This window comes from Sceloporus undulatus, chromosome 3 (genome assembly GCF_019175285.1).
Source record: "Sceloporus undulatus isolate JIND9_A2432 ecotype Alabama chromosome 3, SceUnd_v1.1, whole genome shotgun sequence".
NCBI classification, from domain to species: Eukaryota; Metazoa; Chordata; class Lepidosauria; order Squamata; family Phrynosomatidae; genus Sceloporus; species Sceloporus undulatus.
The window spans coordinates 190,597,677-190,617,316 of NC_056524.1; the positions used below are offsets into that span (position 1 = coordinate 190,597,677).

At 39.6% G+C, this 19,640-nt stretch overlaps 1 protein-coding gene across 1 annotated transcript in view; it reads left to right on the top strand.

Moving 5' to 3' along the window:
- Positions 1–19,640, top strand: part of ADAM12 (ADAM metallopeptidase domain 12) — a 312,824-nt gene that overhangs the window by 28,215 nt on the left and 264,969 nt on the right. The window contains exon 2 of the mRNA XM_042459693.1: positions 144–277. Within this exon, the coding sequence (XP_042315627.1) occupies positions 144–277 (134 nt within the window). The remainder of the gene's footprint in view (positions 1–143; positions 278–19,640) is intronic.

The following is a 19,640-nucleotide window of genomic DNA, read 5'->3' on the forward strand; positions in this document are numbered from 1 at the left end:
TTTACTAACATGAGGCACATACTTAATTTTATCCTAGGAGAGGATAATAAGATGTAGCGTTGGTTTATTTTATTATCAAATTATTTCATTTAGCAATATACTGTGCTTTTACTAACATGAAGCACTTCTTAATTTTATCCTAGGAGAGGAAGCAGACAGCAAACTAAAATTCTCCAGGCAATGGGCTCCGAAGAACAAACCAGAGCAGTATGAAATAATAGTCCCTTACTTCATGGATGGTGAACAGTGGAAACCAATAAAGAATTTTTATCCACAGGTAAGTCTTTTATTTGACTGTTTATTGTAACATAGTGGAACAATATGCTATCTTGTAAGATTGCCCGGTCAGGAGCATCCTAGGCCTTGAGATTTTCAGGGCCAAAATCTGAGAGGGAGAGGCAGTCCCTGTCAGAGGGGGCAGGTCCTGGTGATCTAATCAAGGACAGTATGTTAAGCCTCAAGCACAGTTGCTCAGAGTATATTCAAATAATAGAAAAGAGGACTAATTAATTAGAAAATATTTGTCCAGTTGGAAATAAAGTTTTCCAAACTCTACACTGAGGAGGGGAGGGGGGAACTGTCCCCAAACCTTTCCTATTTCTGTTTGTGACACCACTGCGAGCACCCTTTTAAGGTCTTTTGGGAGATGTAGTTCAAACAAAGAAAGATTTCCAATGCCTTAAGCTGACAGGTGGCTTGGAGTGGCTTCTGGCTATTCCAACTGCAAGCGTGCCTTGAGCAGTTTGGGACCGTGGTAACCAGAAGCCATGGGCCTGAGGCTAGCCATCAGCTCAGTCCACAATGGACTGCCAGCAAGGAGTGCTTTTTATGCTTATTTTTTGGCTGGGTTTGGGCCGCTTTAGGTGTGCATGGCTCAGCTTCAGCCTGAACCGGGAGAATGTGTTATCTGTCTTGCATCCTTCTTAGGTTGCTAAAATGAGTACCCAGATTGTTGGGGGCCATTAGCTTACAGTTGTATATCACTTAGAGACTGCTCAGTGCAGTATGAAGTGGTATATAAATGAAACTGGTATTGGAAATGGTGAGAGAAGGAATGATACTGAACATACCTAAAGAATGTGAGGAGGGAGGAATAAGAAAAAAAGAATGGGGAAGCATGGAAAAGATATAGGTAGTCATAATTGGGCACCTGGGAGGGGGGAGAGAATAAGAGAGAGGGATAATGGAAAAGAGGAAGATGGTAAGTGCAACTAGGGAAGAGGACAGAGAAGGGAGGGACCTCATTAAACCAGGAATTGTGGGGAGTGGGGCGGAAGAAACATTTAACTAAGAAAGGAAATTGTACTGTGGTTTCAATCAGTTAGGGTAAGGAGAGGGAGGAATAGAATGGGAAAATTAATAACAATATAGGAAGAGCCAATACATTGGGCTCATTCACACTTACATTTTTGCACTGAAGATATTCAAATCGCATCATTGATGTGATACTGAATAGAAGTTCCGACTTATGTTTGCCATGATTGAATCTCTCCATAGGATTTTATCCCTATTGCCATTCACACTTGGGGAGGGGAATGCCGATAGGGATAAAATGCCACTAGATATTTGATTGTGGCTGGAGGGGGGAGTAAGAGGAGGGGGGAGGACAAAGGAAGACAAGTCAGCTGTGGGGGGACTGGAAGAGGAGGAAGGAGGACAAAGGAAAACACAGAAGGTGCAAGGGGCAGGGGGAAGAGGAGGAGGAGGAAGGATGAGGAGGAAGAGCGGAGACAGCAGTGGGATGCTCCGAATGGGATTGTTCCCATTGGAGTCTCCTTCAAAAAAAAATTGTTGCTTTTGAAAAAAAGCAGTAAATGCCTCGGATTCAAAAAAACCAGTTTAAGTGGGTTTTGCACCCTCCCTCGCAAATCATGTCAGAGACAATTGGTGCAAGTATGAACGACCCCCCCCCTTTAAACCAGTTTTCAGACCAGTTGATATCATAGCATAAATGGGACCATTATAATACAATATTTAGCAACTCCTGAGGCAGCGTCTGCTGAGGCAGTTTAGTATTTTCCTCAGGCAGAGCCTCTGGAGAGTCTACAGCAACTGCAGCTGTGAAGCCAACCACATCTTTACAAGGCACTTCTCTCACCCTGAGATCTCCTTCACTTATCCTAAGGACTGGAGAAGAGGAGCTAGGTCCTTAGATCTGAGAACCCTGGTTGGGTCTGTATTTGTTGTAGTGTTCAGGTTTGGTCTGAAACGACCAGGAATTCAGCCAAGGACCTCTTGAGATGGTCTGACACTAGCCTGTTGTCTCAGTAGGCTGAAACAGGAAGCTGTTGGAGGTTAACAGTGAATAAAGAGAAGGGGAAAACATGGCAATGAGGCCTCAGTGAATGTTGGCAATTGGAGTTACAAGACTTGTAGAGCTGCAGGGACAGCCAGCAGTGTGAGAGAAGAAGAGCTGAGTATTGACCATCCACTGAGCAGTGGACTAGGCTCTTTCTTCATTCAACCTTTCAAGTTTAGCTTGACATATCCATGAAGTAGGCTATGCTTGGACCAGATCCTGAAGGATTTTATTATGGTGTAGCCCGGTCTAACCCCATTTAGCCGCTCTGAAATACCAACCTGAAGGTGCTTTCTGTGACCGGACCTGATTCACCACTCACTTCCTCTAGGAGCCTGATCCTGAAAGACCTCATTGCAATTTGGGATCTTATTCAGCACTACTTATTTCTTCTGAGAGCCTAGTCCTGACTTTAGACCTGATCCTGTATTACTGATTTCTACCAAGAACCCAGTCCTGAAGGACTCCATGGAACCTTGGGTCTGATCCTGAAAGAAGGGTTGTTAGAGCGTTTTGATCTGGTTATTGCCCTGAAGGCCTGCATCCTTGAATTGTGCAGAAGAAAAGGCCTTCTTGAGTACATAGAAATGAACACAGTCATTTTGTATAATGTGTCTCTAGCTAATAATAGAAAATTCAAAGAGGAAGCCCCTGAGACACTATGTTGCACTGAATATCTGGAGAAATTATATGATGTTGAAACATGCCACAGCTTTCCACACTAAAATTGACATTGACGAGTTATATGATGACTACTCTGTTTTACAGCAAGGAAACAAATTATTCCCAAAGAGCAGAACATATATCAGAGATGGGTCTATGTTTTGAGACATTGCAAGAGGCTGCCAAAGGATGAAATTGGTCTCTTTTGCACTTTCCATACATGTGTCTAATGCCTGCTGTGAAAGAGTTTTCAGTTTAATAACATAACTCTGGACCAAGCATAGAAACTGGCTGAGTGCTAGTGTTGTGAAGCCTGAGCTACAGATGCTACGAAACATTAACAAAAAAATTATTTCCTTAGCCATAGTTGGCAACCCTAATTTTTACCCATTGTTTATGACATTACTGTCTCTCTCTGTGTGTCCACACAGGATGGAAATTCTTCCCAATGGATGTCATTAAAAAGGTATCAGTGTTTCTTCCCAGAGTGTTGAAACATTCATGATTATTATTATTTTTTTTTTTGCAAAGGCTAGAAAGCTCACTGCAACATTTAAAAACTGTATTTTCAAGGAACTCACTCAGTTTTACTTAGAACTCTACAGTTTCCTATATAACAACTGTGCAGTTCTAGGTCTGCGACTGGCCATGACTATTTCTTTTTGCACAATTTTTTTTGAGAAAGAGGGACAAGACAGCATAGGAATGGATGGATTAGATACTAGAAATTAATAAATAAATGTGTACTGTATTCTGGGACTTTGGGGCTGCGATTGTAATCTTCCTTGATAGAAGGGCCAATGCTAGCAGCAAATATCCCCATAAATTACTTTTCATCCTCTAGTTTAAGGAACTCCCAGACAGTGGAGTCTCTAGGCTCTGAATCCCTGGCTCCTCTTCTTTCGTGGCCTGCTCACCTGTTCTGGTTCTCCTGCTAATTTGCTTCATCCTCACCAAGGTTGTTTCTCTGCTGTCCCATACTCCTGCTGCTCTTTTTCAGCTGTTTTTTTTTTTTTAAATTAAACTGGCTCCCTGAATTCTGGGCTCTGATCTGCACTCCTTTTTTTTCTCTTGACATGCCTGCATACTCTAATCCCTTGATTCCTTCTCATCTTTGCTAATTCACTCAGTTTCCACAAAAGCTGCTCATCTCATGTGCCCCTTCCCTTGCCACTCTTTCTCAGCTGCCTACCCAGAATTGAGTATGCAGGTAAGTCACAAGAAAAGGAAAGAGAGAGGTAGGAGTGATGGTAGGATTGACTGAAAAGTCTATGTTTGGTCAAAAAATTGGAAGATTGAATGGAAGAAGTGAACCCTATAATTTATTTAATCTTAACAATTGTCATATAATTGTTATATAACAATGAAGATGAATGTTAACTTTTATGCTGTAAACAAAGTAGAAAAAATAAAGTTTAAAAAAAGTAAAGAGGGGGATCCCAAAGCCCAGAGAGTTCAGAAAGCAAGTTGTGCAAAAAACAAAAACAAAGCAAATATAACAGCCATAAAAGGGCAGTGGAGGAAGGGGTGGCAAGAGAGGAGCAGCTTTGATGGGTATAAATTGAAACAGAGGGGGAAATTGTTGTAGTTTTCACAGTTAAAGTGTGTAGATTTAGGGTTTAGCATTCAAAGAATGTTCTACTCCATTCACCCCTTTTCAGTGTTTGAACCATTGAAACACTTGTAAAAATTATACAGTTTTAGTTAGTATAGATACACAATTTTGCCTTGGAAAGTTGTGCTGTATTCCAACTGTGCAGCTTTTAAGGCTGCACAGAATTAACAAAACTGCTGTTTTGCTGTGGCACAAAGGGAAAAAAAGTCCCTGCAAGTAGCAGGAACTTTCCAAGTGCTAATTTATCTTCCCATCAGTGGTTCCCAAATGGTTGAGATCACCAAATTTTGATCACATTTGGGCAATTGTCAAATACCTATTACATCCCTAGTGTCCATACATCCCTCCATATTACAGTTTGGGATGAATTGTTTAGTGAAGTTGTTTGTTGCTTAGAGAAGAATGAAAGTTACATGTTTTCTTTACCAAATGATTTGGGTCAGGGTAATACATCTGAAAGTTTTTTTTTCTTATACAGTTTGCCCGCTGGTGCACCATATGCGGCTTCAAGCATACACTGAAGCCACACAGCAACCCAACAAATAGTGTGAGTGCCCATGGTGTGCGTGCTTCACCGTCCCGCACCACAAGGACATGCCCCATTGTTTGCAATGGGGCGTGAGCATACACTGAATTTCCCTTATATATGTGTGGGGGGGGCGGGGGGTGTCTGGAACAGATCCCCTGTGTAAGGGAAGGGCCAGCTTATTAAGCTAATTTTTATTGATAATTTCTGACTTCCTTTTACATCTTTCCTGGACTAGAAAATGCAGGTTTAAATTGCATTGTTTAATTTTGTTATTTGTTTAATAAAATTATTTCAAGAGTAACAACCAATGAGTTAGCAGCATAAAACAGAAGCCCACTGAAGAATATGTAGAATAATAAACCATCAGCTTCTGCTCCTCTTGATTTCACCACATGCAAAGCGCACATTTTGGTCAATTCCACCATTATACAGTAGGGTTCTTTTCTGAACTTGTATGAAATCCTATTAGGAAATAAAATCCACAATGTTCAGCAGGGTTTCTCTTGGTGTGCATAAGACTGTTACCTTAATAGGGCTATTTGATTTTGCTGTGTTTTGCCTTTAGATGATAAACTGTGAATTCTAAAAGATAAATAGTGATTTCTTTTTTATTATGAAGGCAAACATTATGTGAGTGCAGTTTCTCTTCATTAGTGTGTTTCCCACCTGAATGAATAGTTGCTATATTTTAAAAAGATCAGCATTCACCAAAGAGATATGTTCATACATCTAGAGAACTGCGTAGGATCTTAATTAAGATAACATAACTATATTAGTTATCTACATATTTCTATTTTTAGGTCATTTAATTAGAAATAGATGTACTTCAGAGATTTCCAGATTTAGTGATTGTAGTCTGTTGAAGGGGTTATAGTGGAGGACTTTTCAGAAAACAGAGATATAGGTATTCGGATTATTAAAACACTTTCCAGATGGTTCACAATTCAAGGTGAACATTAAAAATGGTTTCCAACAATAGAAGCCTAATATAAAAATGATTAAATTCAAGTCATGGGTAAATCAACAATGTAGAATAGGTTGAAAGAGGGGGACAGTGTATAATGAGCTTCTCACATTACATTATTGATCAAAAGCAAGCAAGTTAAGGTGCTAGCATTAGTCATAGGGAAGTATCTGAAAGTCTTTAGCATTGAGCGAGATCCTGTTTCATCATGTAAGATTTTTTTTTCATTTCACACTCTGCTCTTTGTTTCATGCTAATAATGACGTAGTATCGTTTTTCGCATTTTTATTTAATTACACAGTTCTTAGGAAGTTTTCAAAGATCATCTTCTTCTGTTCCTGGATGCTTATCTCTTTTATCTTACCTTTTCTCTCCACAAATTGGCAAGTGCTGATTCCCTGAAAATGCAGTCTCCCCCCCCCCGGCCGCCCCCCAAACTGGTATGAGGTCCTTGGAGGGAGAAAATACAAGAACAGACATATTCTAATCTAACCTCATTTTTCAGATTTCACTATTACATAACAACTAGGGTCTTTTTTGGGGGGGGGGTTAGAAATCTTTAATACTTTTCTGAGAACTTGGAAATGGCGATTTCCATACTTGTTACAGGTTACAGGTTTCATCTTGGCCTAAAACATAGATTTTGTTGAGAGACATATCTGTAATTTTAAAAGAGACATAAAGATTTAACCAAGGTGATTACTTCAAATTATTATGAGACCTTTCCAATTTATCTGCAATTTAGGGTTTTTCAAAGGGAAAATGCTATTTTTCAGACCATAATATTATGAGACCTTTCCAATTTATTTGCAATCTAGAGTTTTTCCAAGTGAAAATTCTGCTTTTCAGACCATAGGCCGTCTTCACAAAGCACTAAAAATCTCAGTAAAATTGCTTTGTGAAAAAGCACTGGCTGCAAAGAGAGTCTGTAATTTCACCTGGGAAAAGAGTTGCCAAGCCGCAAGGATCTTTCAGCATAAGCACCAGATCAAGAACCTTACTAGCTGTATTGCTGAAACAAGTGGAGCTTGTAAATCCTAAAAGCTGGTAAGACTCAGGGGAAGAATGCTAGTAACTCTTAATTCATGGGAACTAAAAGGCTATAAAGTGACAGAATCAATTATTCCTACAACTGAACGGGACGGACTTCTGTGTTTCTTCTGCTGTGGGCAGATTCTGTAGTGTAAGAAACTGAGATCTTAATGTATGTACAATGCAAAGAGAGCACCATCTCTTCTGAAACTGAGTCATTTTATTCTGTATTCGAGGTGATTTTTAAAAGTGTTTTCTTTTGTTATCCACTTTGTAAAAAAAATGGAATGGAGATTAAAAATTTTAAAACAATAAGCACATGTAGAATAAGCAGAAACCCTAAACATTCTACTGCTGCTTTCCTCAACATATAGGGATGGAAATAATATTTGTATACTTGAGAGGTGAGAATGAAAAGGTTTTTTTTACAGTCTGGAAATGCCAATGCAGAAAACTTTCTTTAAGCTCATTTCATGTTTTTTTCCCTTTCAGTCCTTGACGATTCCCACCACCCCACTCCAGACTAACCTTTTCCCTGTTTCCCAAATAAGGGAGACAGATCAGTGAGGAGGATCAACACAGGCTGTGTTCCAGTAGCAGACACATGACAATAATATCTGCATTATCATGAATCAGCTATCATAACAGAGGTGAGAAGGCTATAGCCTCCTCAGTCCTCATCCAACCTCCCTTCTAATATTACATAGGGGGTCATAGAATCATAGAGTTGGAAGAGACCTCAAGGGCCATCCAGTCTAATCCCCTGCCATGCAGGAACTCTCAATCAAAGCATACCCACCATCTTGAAGGGGAGAGAAGCAGGCCAGCAACAACAGGCCTCTGCCTGCTAAGAAGTAAAGCCCTCCTCCCGACCGCCATCTTGAGGGAGAGAGAAGCAGGCCAGCAACAACAGGCCTCTGCCTGCAAAGAAGACGAGCCCTCCTCCCGACCACCATCTTGAGGGGGAGAGAAGCAGGCCAGCAACAACAGGCCTCTGCCTGCTAAGAAGGCAAGCCTTCCTCCTGACCACCATCTTGCTTGTCTTATTGCATGTTGTTTTTATGATGTATTAATTTTTATTGATTCTGTGAACCGCTTTGATCACCTCGGAAAAGCGGTATAAAAATAAAACTTATTATTATTATTATTATTATTATTATTATTATTATTATTATTATTATGGCCATCCAGCCTCTGTTTAAAGACTTCCAAGGAGGGAGACTCTACCACACTCTGAGGGAATGTGTTCCACTGTCGAACAGTACTTACTGTCAGGACGTTCCTCCTAATGTTGAAGTAGAATCTCTTTTCCTGGAGCTTGCATCCATTGTTCCAGGTCCTGTTCTCTGGAACAGCAGGAAACAAGGTTGTTCTCTCCTCAATATGACATCCCTTCAAATATTTAAACAGGGCTATCATATCACCTCTTAATTTTCTCTTCTCCAGGCTAAACATACCCAGCTCCCTAAGTCCTTCTTCATAAGGCATGGTTTCCAGACCCTACACCATTTTAGCCACTCTCCTTTGGACATGCTCCAGTTTCTCAACATCCTTTTTGAATTGTGGTGCCCAGAATTAGACACAGTATTCCAGGTGGAGACTGACCAAAGCAGAATAAAATGGCACTATAACTTCCCTTGATCTAAGATGGGTGGAAGGAAGGCAGGAGAAGATTTTGGAGGGCTATAAGTGATCTGATCCCCTCCCAGCCTCCCCTGAGTATTGGGCAGGGATTCAGCAAGTAGTTCCAAAGAGAGGATCATGAAGGGCTATAGCCTCTCCCAGTCCTCCCTCAGCTTCCCCTATACCTTTACAATATTTTACAGGGGTGAGTGAGGGAGCCTAGAGATGATCATAGACAGCTATTGCTATAGCCTTCCATGATTCTCTCTCTTTCTCTCCCCACTCTCTCTCTCACACACATGGTATACCACCTGGAGAATGCTTTGATCATACCTCATTTGGAATTTAGTATCAAGCTCAAGCCCAAGCTTGACTCAGGCTTGCATCCTTCCGAGGTCGCTAAAATGAGTACCCAGACTGTTGGGGGCAAATTAGCTTACTTGCTAATTAGCTTACTTGCTGTTCACTGCTATGATCTTTGGAATAGCGGTATATAAATAAAACGAATTATTATTATTATTATTATTATTATTATTAAAATTTTCTCCAGGAGACGGCCTCAGAGGGTGGTGGACTCTCCAACTTTGGAGGTCTTTAAACAGAGATAGAGTGGACATCTTTCAGGAATACTTTAGTTGTGCATGGTAGGAGATTGAACTAGATTGCCCGTGAGGTTCCTTCCAACTCTAAGATTCTATGATTCTATGCAGCCAGACATGGAATGTCACTCATTTCTCCTCCCACCATCCTAATGTCACATGAGATTGGCAAAAGGGGAGTACTACTCCTGCCTATCTGCTAGAGACTTTCTTTCCTCTGCAAGTAGGGTTACCATAATTTGCTACCACCAAACTGGGACAAAACATAGAAAAAATGTAGGGTAAAATGTAGGACAAATGTAGGATAAAATTTGCCTGGAAATGTAGGACATTCAAGAAAAATGGAGGACACAACCAACTAGAAGCCAAAAACATTAATTATTTTAAAAAACAATATAAATCCTTATTTACAACAAAAATGGAGGAGATTTTGACATTGTTCCTAGACAGAAGGCACACAACAACAAACATAATACATCTCAGGAAGTAGAATTCAAAGATACAGAGATCTTGTTGTACCTGTGAGACTAATGCATCTGACAAAACGGACTTTAGTCTAGGAAAGCTCATGCTGCCAATTTCTTTCTCCTTGCTGTGGCTACGCTGCTATGGGGCTTTGGGGCTTGCCAGTGCCACAGCAGTGGCTTCGTTCTTTAGTGCCCTGCCCCTAGCTCCTTCTTGAGCTAAGGCCTAGCAAGTCACCTAGGCCTTGGATCATGCTGCCGCTGTCGCGCTAAAAGCGCAGCAGGAGGCAGAAGAGGAAGGCGCCGGGAGCTGAGAGTGGCTCCAACCCGGGATGGGACATTCAAAATGGTTAAAATGTGAATGTCCTGCCAGAAACCAGGATATGGCAACCCTATCTGCGTCGTTTTTTAAGGCATCAGGCAACAGGGGGAAAATTGATTAAATTACTCATTCTCCCTTGCAGAAATGAATAATTCAACACAGCACATTCCTACCCACCTGAGGCCCATGGAAACCACCTTTAGTGATCACAATGCCTCTTTCTTCTCCCTGTTTTAGTTGCGTGTCTGGCCACCAAAAAAGAAAAACATACATGTGCTTGTTTCTGTGTTTTTTCTCAAGATGGTGCTGATATGAGTTTTGCTGTGTGTTCTGTGTATATTTTGCTATAAAAACTAAAAAATATCTTAAGCATTTTTATCACTGACAACAATTGTATTGTGTGATGAATTTCTAGCTTTGTGAATGGAGGAAGTGCGAACTGGTTCAGAGGTGTTTTGGCCTGTTATTCAAATATATATAATAGCTTAATTCCATTTTAATAGTTTAATTCCATTTTTACAGTTTGATTCCATTTTAATTGTCACTTTTGTAAGTTTTTAATTGTACTGTGCTTTTAGACTATAAGCCACTTTGGGTCCCAATTTGGGGGGGAGGGGAAGTGAAATACAAATACATGCAACAACAACAACAACAATATATTAATAAGAACTATGGAGGATGTTTCTAACTCTTAATGTTACGAGTAATACACTTTACACTGTTTTTCTGCCTTTTCCACCTTAATTTATATTTTTATAGAAGGAAAAAAGTAGCAGAAAAAAGAAAATGAAGTAGTAGGGGAAAAACCCAGAGGGTTACAAGTGGCAGATGATATCATCTGAAACTGTTCCTTCCTCTTGGTCAAATTCCATGAATGAGACATGGTTATTGCCTGGTAAAGGCCTTACCTGGAAGCTTCCTGATATAAATGAGCCAAATGTGCACTGATTTCCATCATACTAACTTATTTGATTTGGATTTTAATTTTTACCACTTTGGACATGGTAAAAGTTTATGTAGCTGAAGTCTTTAATCCTTTTTTGCATCTTAATTGTTTAATCTGGCATGCAGGAATAACTAATGAAGTGGCCCTGACTTAATCCAATTATTGCAAAATGGCTATGCTAAGTAAATGTCTCTTTCACCATGCCTTTGAAACACTGAAAGACTTGGATGAAATCATGTTCTATTTGGCCAGTGAAGATGCTGGTCTGGTCTCATAGTGGTCTGGGCTAACTTGATCTCATCATTGATTTTAATGCACCAGATGAGAATGCCAAAGTATTACAAATAAGGGTGGTGGTACTCAGATTGCCTTTGTAACTAGTTTCTTTTGATCTTCCAACTATGGGGTAGTATCTGAGCGTTAGACCTGCAGAATCCTAGCCAATTAATGTGATCCTCTGTAGCAGTGTGTAATGCAATGTTATGTTCTTTTAATGCAGGTATTAAGACTTTCCATCATAAAAATGGTTTTGATCTTAGGAATACACCAAATGTCTGGAACGCAGCATGACCTTAACAGTTTAAAAGCTACAGCTAATTTGATATAGTTATGGTACATTACACTCTCTAAAGTACTATGGTTTTTAATGAAGAACTTTAACTCTTTCTTGGCTAGTCTGTATCTACTGGCACTGACTGTTTCCTGTCTGTCTTGATGCTATATAGCCTCATGTGAATGCTTTAACACAAGGTAAAACAGGTGTCTCCCATGACTCCCAGGTAATATTTCTACCTTTAGAACAGCTTACAAATCCTTGTCCCCTTGTAAACCGTTGCCTCTGTCACAAGAACCATCGTTGGGTGCAGGTTTAAGCCCTTAAATCTCAGGGAAGGTAGCGCTGCTGCATTGGCAACCATAGTTTGTGTGTGTATATAATCCAGGATTCTGACATCTTAAAGAAACCACAGTTTTGGTTTGTTCCATCAATGATTGTTTAAATACATTGAACTTATTATGAAAAATTACTGGCTCGTGTGTTGTCTTGTCTTGAAATTAAGCTGTGAGAACATTTCAACTAGAGTTTAAGAGTCTGTTTTCAGTTTTATTTTAGCCTTTTGAACTGTCATTGTCAATGGAGGTTATCATATCGAGGTTATCCCATCCTTGTCATGTCCTTCCCACATGATTATGGGAAGGACTTTCGGATGACATCAAGCAGATCTCATCATTAACCCATCTGGAAAGTGCAATTGTCTATGACTGTGCAAAAGACTTTCAGATGACATTGCACAGATCCCATCATTAACCTGTCATTAAAGCAATATTGGCTGCATTTTTCATTAACAGAAGTTCATGTTATTGCAATGCCACTTTCATGATAGGTTAATGGCAGGATTGGCACTATGATTTGAAAGCCTTTCGTGTTATCGCAGTCATGGATGGGATAAGGATGGGGAAGCGATCCCGTCCCTATCTCATCTGTTTGTGATAACCTTCATAGTTTATTTTGAATTATGGAATCATGTGATCTTGAGAGTTAGAAGGGACCACTATGGTCATCCAGTCCAACCCACTGCCATGCAGGAATATAGAACTAAAACATTCCTAAAAAATGCCCATCTATTCACTGTTTAAAGATCTCCAAAAATGGAGAGTCCAGTACCCCCTTCCAAGATGTGCTGTTCCATTGTGGAACAGCTCTTACAGTAAAAAAGTTCTTCCCAATGTTTAGGTGGAATTTCTTTTCATGTAATTTGAATCCATTGCTTCAGCTTCTAGTCTCTAGGCAGCAGAAAATAAGCTTACTTCATCCTCATTATGACACTCTTACAAATATTTGAACATGACTATCATTTCACCTTTTAACTACTCTTCTCCAAACTAGATATCTCCTGTTCTCTCACTTGTGTTTCTTGTATTTATTTGTTTTCTGCCTCTTCCTCAGCCATGCGAGTCAAGAAGGCTTACAAAAATAACAATTAAAAATTCACAAGACTTGAACAGAATAGAATAGAATCTTTCTTACAGCCACAGCACCGATAAAAAGGGGGATACAGAGTAAAAGAAGGTAAAACAGTTTCAAATCAGTATTTAAAGTGTCCTTTCAGATTCCAGTATAGCAAGACAATATAGCAAGTATAGCAAGACAGATTCTAGTATAGCAAGATCAGTACTAGTTTGCTGTGGAAGTCATTGCCTGGTGAATTTAACTGCAGCTGCACAAAATCTGGCAACATTATACAGTATGTTGTATCACGGAGAAGTATAAAATTGACTGCTGTTTCTTTGGTATTTATGCAATAAAGATGAAATAAGGCTGAGGCGGATGACCTTCTAGTATGAGTTCTGAAGTAGTACACACTCTGTTGTGTCTATATGGCCAGAGTTACAGGGGCATAGTCTATATGAGAAGGGGATCTTCTTATATCAGCCTTCAAGGACAGCTGAGGGAAGGGCATGATATTGTGCCAAAGTAAGGGCTTTCCAGTGTTTAGATACTTCGAGTTTTGCTAAGTATGCCATAGGTGCTGCCAAATATCTAATGGAGTCACTAGCAATAAAATTTGAGGCGCTAGCTCGATCTAATAACTCTGTCTCTACCACCTGTTGTTTGATGGTTCCTTTAGCCTTATCAAATCCCATGCTGAACAAAAGATTTGAAGAAAAGCTTGTATACCAACTGTGCCAATTCCTGGAGAAGTCAGATCTGGCCACAGTAACACATGCCTTGGTTACATCCTCTTTGGATTATTGCAATGCACCCTATGTGGGACTGCCTTTGAAAAGTGCTCAGAAACTTCAGTTAGTGCAAAGAGCAGCAGCCAGATTGGTAATTGGGTCTGGCTACAGGGAGCACACAACTCCTTTGTTGCAACAGCTCCACTGGCTACTGGCCTGTTTCCAGGCACAATTCAAAGTGCTGGTTTAGACCTATAAAGCCCTATACTACTTGGGTCCAAGTTTTTTGAAAGGACGATATCTCCTTTTATGAACCCATTTAGAGTACCATTATTGGGAGAAAGGCAGGATATAAATAAATATAACAACAACATTTCTATAAGCACTGTGATGCACTTAAACAAGTCTGTAAAGATGGATCTAAAGAATTTTATTAACCATTAGAGTAGTAGTCCTGACATCTGTATTTTCCTTTCCTCTATCAAAGAGGGGCCAACAGGATTCTACTTTTTCCCAATTCTAAGGATGCAGTTATAGATTTAAAAAAACCAAATTTACCTTAATGTGTGAAATTCTTATGCAAACTACGATGTAATAGGTTCCATAAAGGATAGCATGAAGGATACATTTTTGAGATGACAGAAGTTTAAACAATCACATAATAAAAATACTACTGTCAACAGTTTTGTATATGTCATGTGTCTACTCAAGTCATTTGAAATAAATGATCCTAAAAGTTTGAATTACCATCTCCTTCACAAATGAAGGAGAATTGACTTTTACTATAAGAAAGAAATTTATCAACTATGCTTTCATGTGTCCTTCCCTTTTCCATTCTGTCCTTGCAAACTACAGAAAATGTAATGCAATATATTCATTTGGTCTACCATGTGTACCTTCTAAAAATTATGTTACCAATGTTTGTGAGAGAGAGTGTGTGTTTTATGTTATCACTGTGTCCAAGTACACTCTGCACTTTCCCTGTGGAAACCCTAACGATACAGTGGGAGATATCAGGTATAATATACCCCAGTTCACAAGGCTAACATCTTAGCCTAACCTTCTGTGCTGGATGTAGCACAGAAGGCAATAATAAACATTACTTTTCCTGATCCTATTTGTCATTTATATAGCACCTTCAGTAAGCTGAAGTGTTTTATAATCATTAGTGGGTGTGCCTTAACTACACTGAGAGAGCTTTCGTTTTGGAAATGGGAATGTGACTCAGTATACTTCCAAATGAAGGCCTACTAAACAAACAGAAGACATCATCCAGTGCTTCCATTCTTTTTTTCTTAATTTTTTTTTTGTTTTTGTTTTTTGGAAAGCAGAGAAAAGTAGTAGTACTGATAGGGAAAACAGGAATTATGCTTAAATGCAATGTTGTATGGATCCCCCTTCCCTCCAATCTGGTGAAATTTCTACAAATGCAGCGATGTAATTACATAATAATAGTCTTGTCTGTAGAAACCAATGGAGAGTAATTGACTTATCTAGATTGACATGATAGAGCTAATAAGGGTATACTATTTATTTATTAAAATAAAATTAACTTCCTCAAAATATCTGTGCGGGTATGTATGCCTTGCAGACTTCTGCTAGTGCTTATTTGTTGTATTGTATAAATGTTAAATGCTCCTTCTTATGTTCTCAGAAATGCAAGATCACAGCATTTCCAGTATATCTTTTCTGTTTCATTTGAAAGAGATTTGCTCATATCTTTAAACATGTGCCTTAGAACTTTGGCCAAAAGCACCTTGTAGGACAACTTTAATGTTATGTTTTTGAATAATGGCTTGTTTTTCTATAATGGGTACATAGAGATCAGTTACTCAAGTGTGGTGACCAAGATTTGGGCTTGTATACATTACTTATAAACCCTGAATTCTCCCTGGGCTCACTCCATGCTGTTTAAATTATGCAGACCCAAAACCCTGAATTGGAACCAGGCTGTTTAAACAACATTTGGACCTGATTTGGGGTTTCCATCCATTGTCCCACATTTAAAATACTCAACTTTTTCTCTGAATTCTCCAGAAAACTTGGAGCAAAATGTGGCAGTGATAGCCAGCTCCCTTCCATAGCAATCCCTGTGAGTGTCCCTCTCAAGTTGCTCTGTGGGTGAGATCAGAATAAAGCTGGGCACATTGTTTTGATCTCAGAGTGAATTGCGCCTGCAGTGGTGGCACTAACCGGCTTGCATGGGAAAGCAGCTGCTCGTCATTTGTCAAAAATCATCAGCAGGTGAAGGGGGATTTGCTGGGGAATTCAAGGCCAGAATACTCTGGGAACAGCCTGGGATGTTCTGGCAAATGTAGATGAGCCCTTTGTCTTGGAGAGCTGACGTTCTTCTTTACATTAGAATCCCTATGGTGAATAAACATCACCCAAAGGACAAAAGGATCTTCAGAACACTGATCAAAACAGCTTTATTTCTCCCACATCATCACTGTGAAGACAGAATGAAGGAGATGAAAGCCTCCCCAACCAAAGTGCAAGAGGGAGGATCTCTAGCTGACCTGACAGCCAGGGGACTCATGAAGTTAAGTAGTGAGGTGCTTACCCTACCCAGTGCTTCTTATATTTTTATGGGGAGCACTTGATCAATGTGTTTAATCTTCTTCTTCTTCAAAACCAACTGTAATTTCTTATTTTGGTAAAAGGCCCTCTGAACCTTGTCCCTTCCAACAGTAGAGGGCAGGGGATAAACCAGTGCAAAGTTCTACAGCTTTACACTAGGATTAGGGGTGGGGAGGGTAATTATTTTTCACCCACTCTCTCCCAAAAATTATTTTTTTTCACTGTTCTGAACACTCCTTCTGAGTAACAAGTGTTTTTTTTAAAAGCCCTTCCATACCTTAAATGTAAACAGATTTATGATGGCATAAGCCTGGGCCAGTCAACTTCCAGATGACAGACAGTTTGTCTACATTTGCCAGAATACTCTGGGATGCCCTGCAGTATTCTGGCCTTGAATTCCACCTGAATCCTTTCTTACCTGCCATGGGTTTTCAACAAACAATGGGCAAGTTCCTGCAAGCTGCCCAGTGCCACTGCGGCAGGCATGAGTTGCTTTGAGGTCAGACTGAGATGCCCAGACTCACGCTTGCAGAGCGACACAGCAGGGATGCTTGCAGGGATCACATGGGAAGGGAGCCTGGCATCGCCCCCTTATTTTGCTCTGGGTATTCTGGAGGAAAAGGTAAGTCTTTTTAAAGTGGGACAAGGGGTGGAAATTGGGTCTGAGCATTGTTTAAACAGCTGATTTGGGGTTTTGAGGTTGGTTAGTGTAAACAGCATGCAGCCAGCTTGGGAGGAATTTGGGGTAATCTAGATAAGCCCAGAGCTGTAATAACTCTCCTGAACATATCTGCCTCACCAAAAACAACTGCGCAATGATTCTATGCTTCTGTGTAATGACCAATAGCTTCCAGAAGCCTTTTATAGGGAGCACTTGATCAATGTGTTTAATCTTTTGCCTCCTCCTCCTCCTCTTCCTCTTCTTCTTCTCCAGCTGTGATTTCTTATTTTGGTAAAAGGCCCTCTGGACCTCCCCCCTTTCAATGGTCCAAATCAGTCTATCATACATCCTAAAGGCATTTGGGGATATGACTGGCCAGTCCTTGGGCCAGAAATTATCAGGGGACATGAAAGGTGCAAACATAGCCTCTGAGCTGCACTTGTCCATAGCTGGCATAAACGCTTATGGACTATAGCTACACTGTACCAGCTGCATGAAAAGTTATGTAGAATTTCAGTTAAATGTACTGATTCCAGTTAAATATATTGAAATATACATGCTCAGATAGGTAGTGGAGGAAATGGTAGAAAGATAAATCAGATGTAAATGGAATTGAGAAAATGATTGGAACAATAATATAATGAATTCTATCAAAGCTGTTGCAACTTACACTTTTATTCCTGCAGGAACCCTTGCATCTGTCTTCAGAACTCAGAATCTGTAAGAGGCAATGGTAGTTTGTATAAGGAGTGAAGCTGCTCAGCAGTCATTTTTGGTGACAGTCATTTGCTGTGCAACAAGGTGTGACCCAGAAAGTTAAGCTTGAAACAGCTAATGTTTGGGGAGTGAAAGTTGGAACAGCTAATGTTTGGGGAGGATGTGTATACAGACATATCTCAACAGAACCTCTGACAAAGAAGCTCCTTTTTACAAAATCTTTTCTATCCACCCTGCTTATCTTCGTTTCCTCCTTGTCCTCTGTCTACCTGGAAGGCTTTTTAAAACAGTACTGGCATTGGGAGGGTGGTGAAAGAAAGTCTGGGAAAATGTAGACTTTCATTTGCCAAGTTGTAGACTTATGTCTTAAATCAATGGTGCAATAAAACTTTAGCTGGGAAAGCATGGGATACTCCTCAGCCGATGCTACTCCAGTATGTAAAGAGATTTTATAGCACCTTTGAGACTAACTGAAAGAAAGAAGTTGGCAGCATGAGCTTTCATAGACTGCAGTCTACTTCTTCAGATGCATTTGGTCAACTTCTTTCTTTCAGTCAGTCTCAAAATGCTACAAGATCTCTTTACATACTGATTTTACAGACTAACATGGCTATATCTTTGGATGCTACTACAGTTATCTATGTCTGCCTACAACAGGCAAAATAACAGCAGCGACCTCTAGAATACCTTACTCATCATGAGGGAACAGCAAAACAGAAACAAAGGAGGAAATGAATTAGTCTGCTTCACCAACTCCAGATGAATTACAGTTAAAAGTTAATTGAGATTTTAATTAATGTAATATCAATATTAATTATGATAATTAATTATATACTTAATATAATTATAATTATTGTGTCTTATAATTATTGTGAAAACAACAAAGGTGCTTGGCGCACCTTCATTACTGTGTATAATTGTGTTATAGCCAGTTACTACTGTTGTGAATGGTGACTGTGTTTATCTTATATACATTTCAATTGAAAGCATAGATTTTACAACTGTTGGATTTCATGGTCAATGCTTACTATTTATCTCACCCTGTGTACTTGTGTGTATGTGTGTGTGTGTGGTCATGCACATGACTGCCAACCAAGTTAACACTTCATGCATTTACTAAACTAGGCTCTATCCCACAAAAAGGTGTGTCATTTTCTCTCTCTGTTACAGCTAAAAGAGTCTAAAAGACTTTTACAAGTGCTTAAGTGATTTCTAGTGCAAATTTATAGCTTCTACTTAGAAGCAAGTCATACTGAGTTCATTGCTTTATGTGGGTACAGGATTGCAGTCTTAACAAACCAAATCCCACTCCCATGTTGATTTTTACTGGGATGGAGGCAATTGACCCTTGAAGTTTCAAAAGCAAGTGTGATTTGACTGTTTAGTTTCCTGGTTGTTCCTTATTTTGTAAAATAAAGCAGCCAGTGATATGGAGGTATGGGGGACTGGGAAGGCCAGAGGTATCCCCTGTAAAATGAGAGTATGTGTCAATATTTATCTCAGGCTCAGTAGGCCTTGAGTAAATATTTCAACAAGGGCATTTAATGACCAGTCATTTTGCATCTCTGCAATTTTGAGTCTTCCCATAGTTTTGTCTGGTTATTGTCTGAATGCCATGTCTGCTTCCTAATGCTCTAGTGACAAGAAACAGAAGGACTTTCCCTACTCAAACAATGTGTTCAACATAGAAATCTGAGTCTTGCTTCCACAGAGAACATAATTGAGGTCCTTCACCTCCAAAGCTTTCTTATTTTTTTAAACACAAAGTTCTTTAAAACAGGATGTTTGGGGTCTTAGAGATTATGAATTTAGAAATTTCCTCCTTTATTTATTAAATGCTGTTTAACTCTTAAATTCATAATCTTTAAGATGTGGAACATTCTATTACAAAGAATCTCAATGACTGAAATAGGCTAGCTATTTTTACACATTTGAAAACACTGCTTT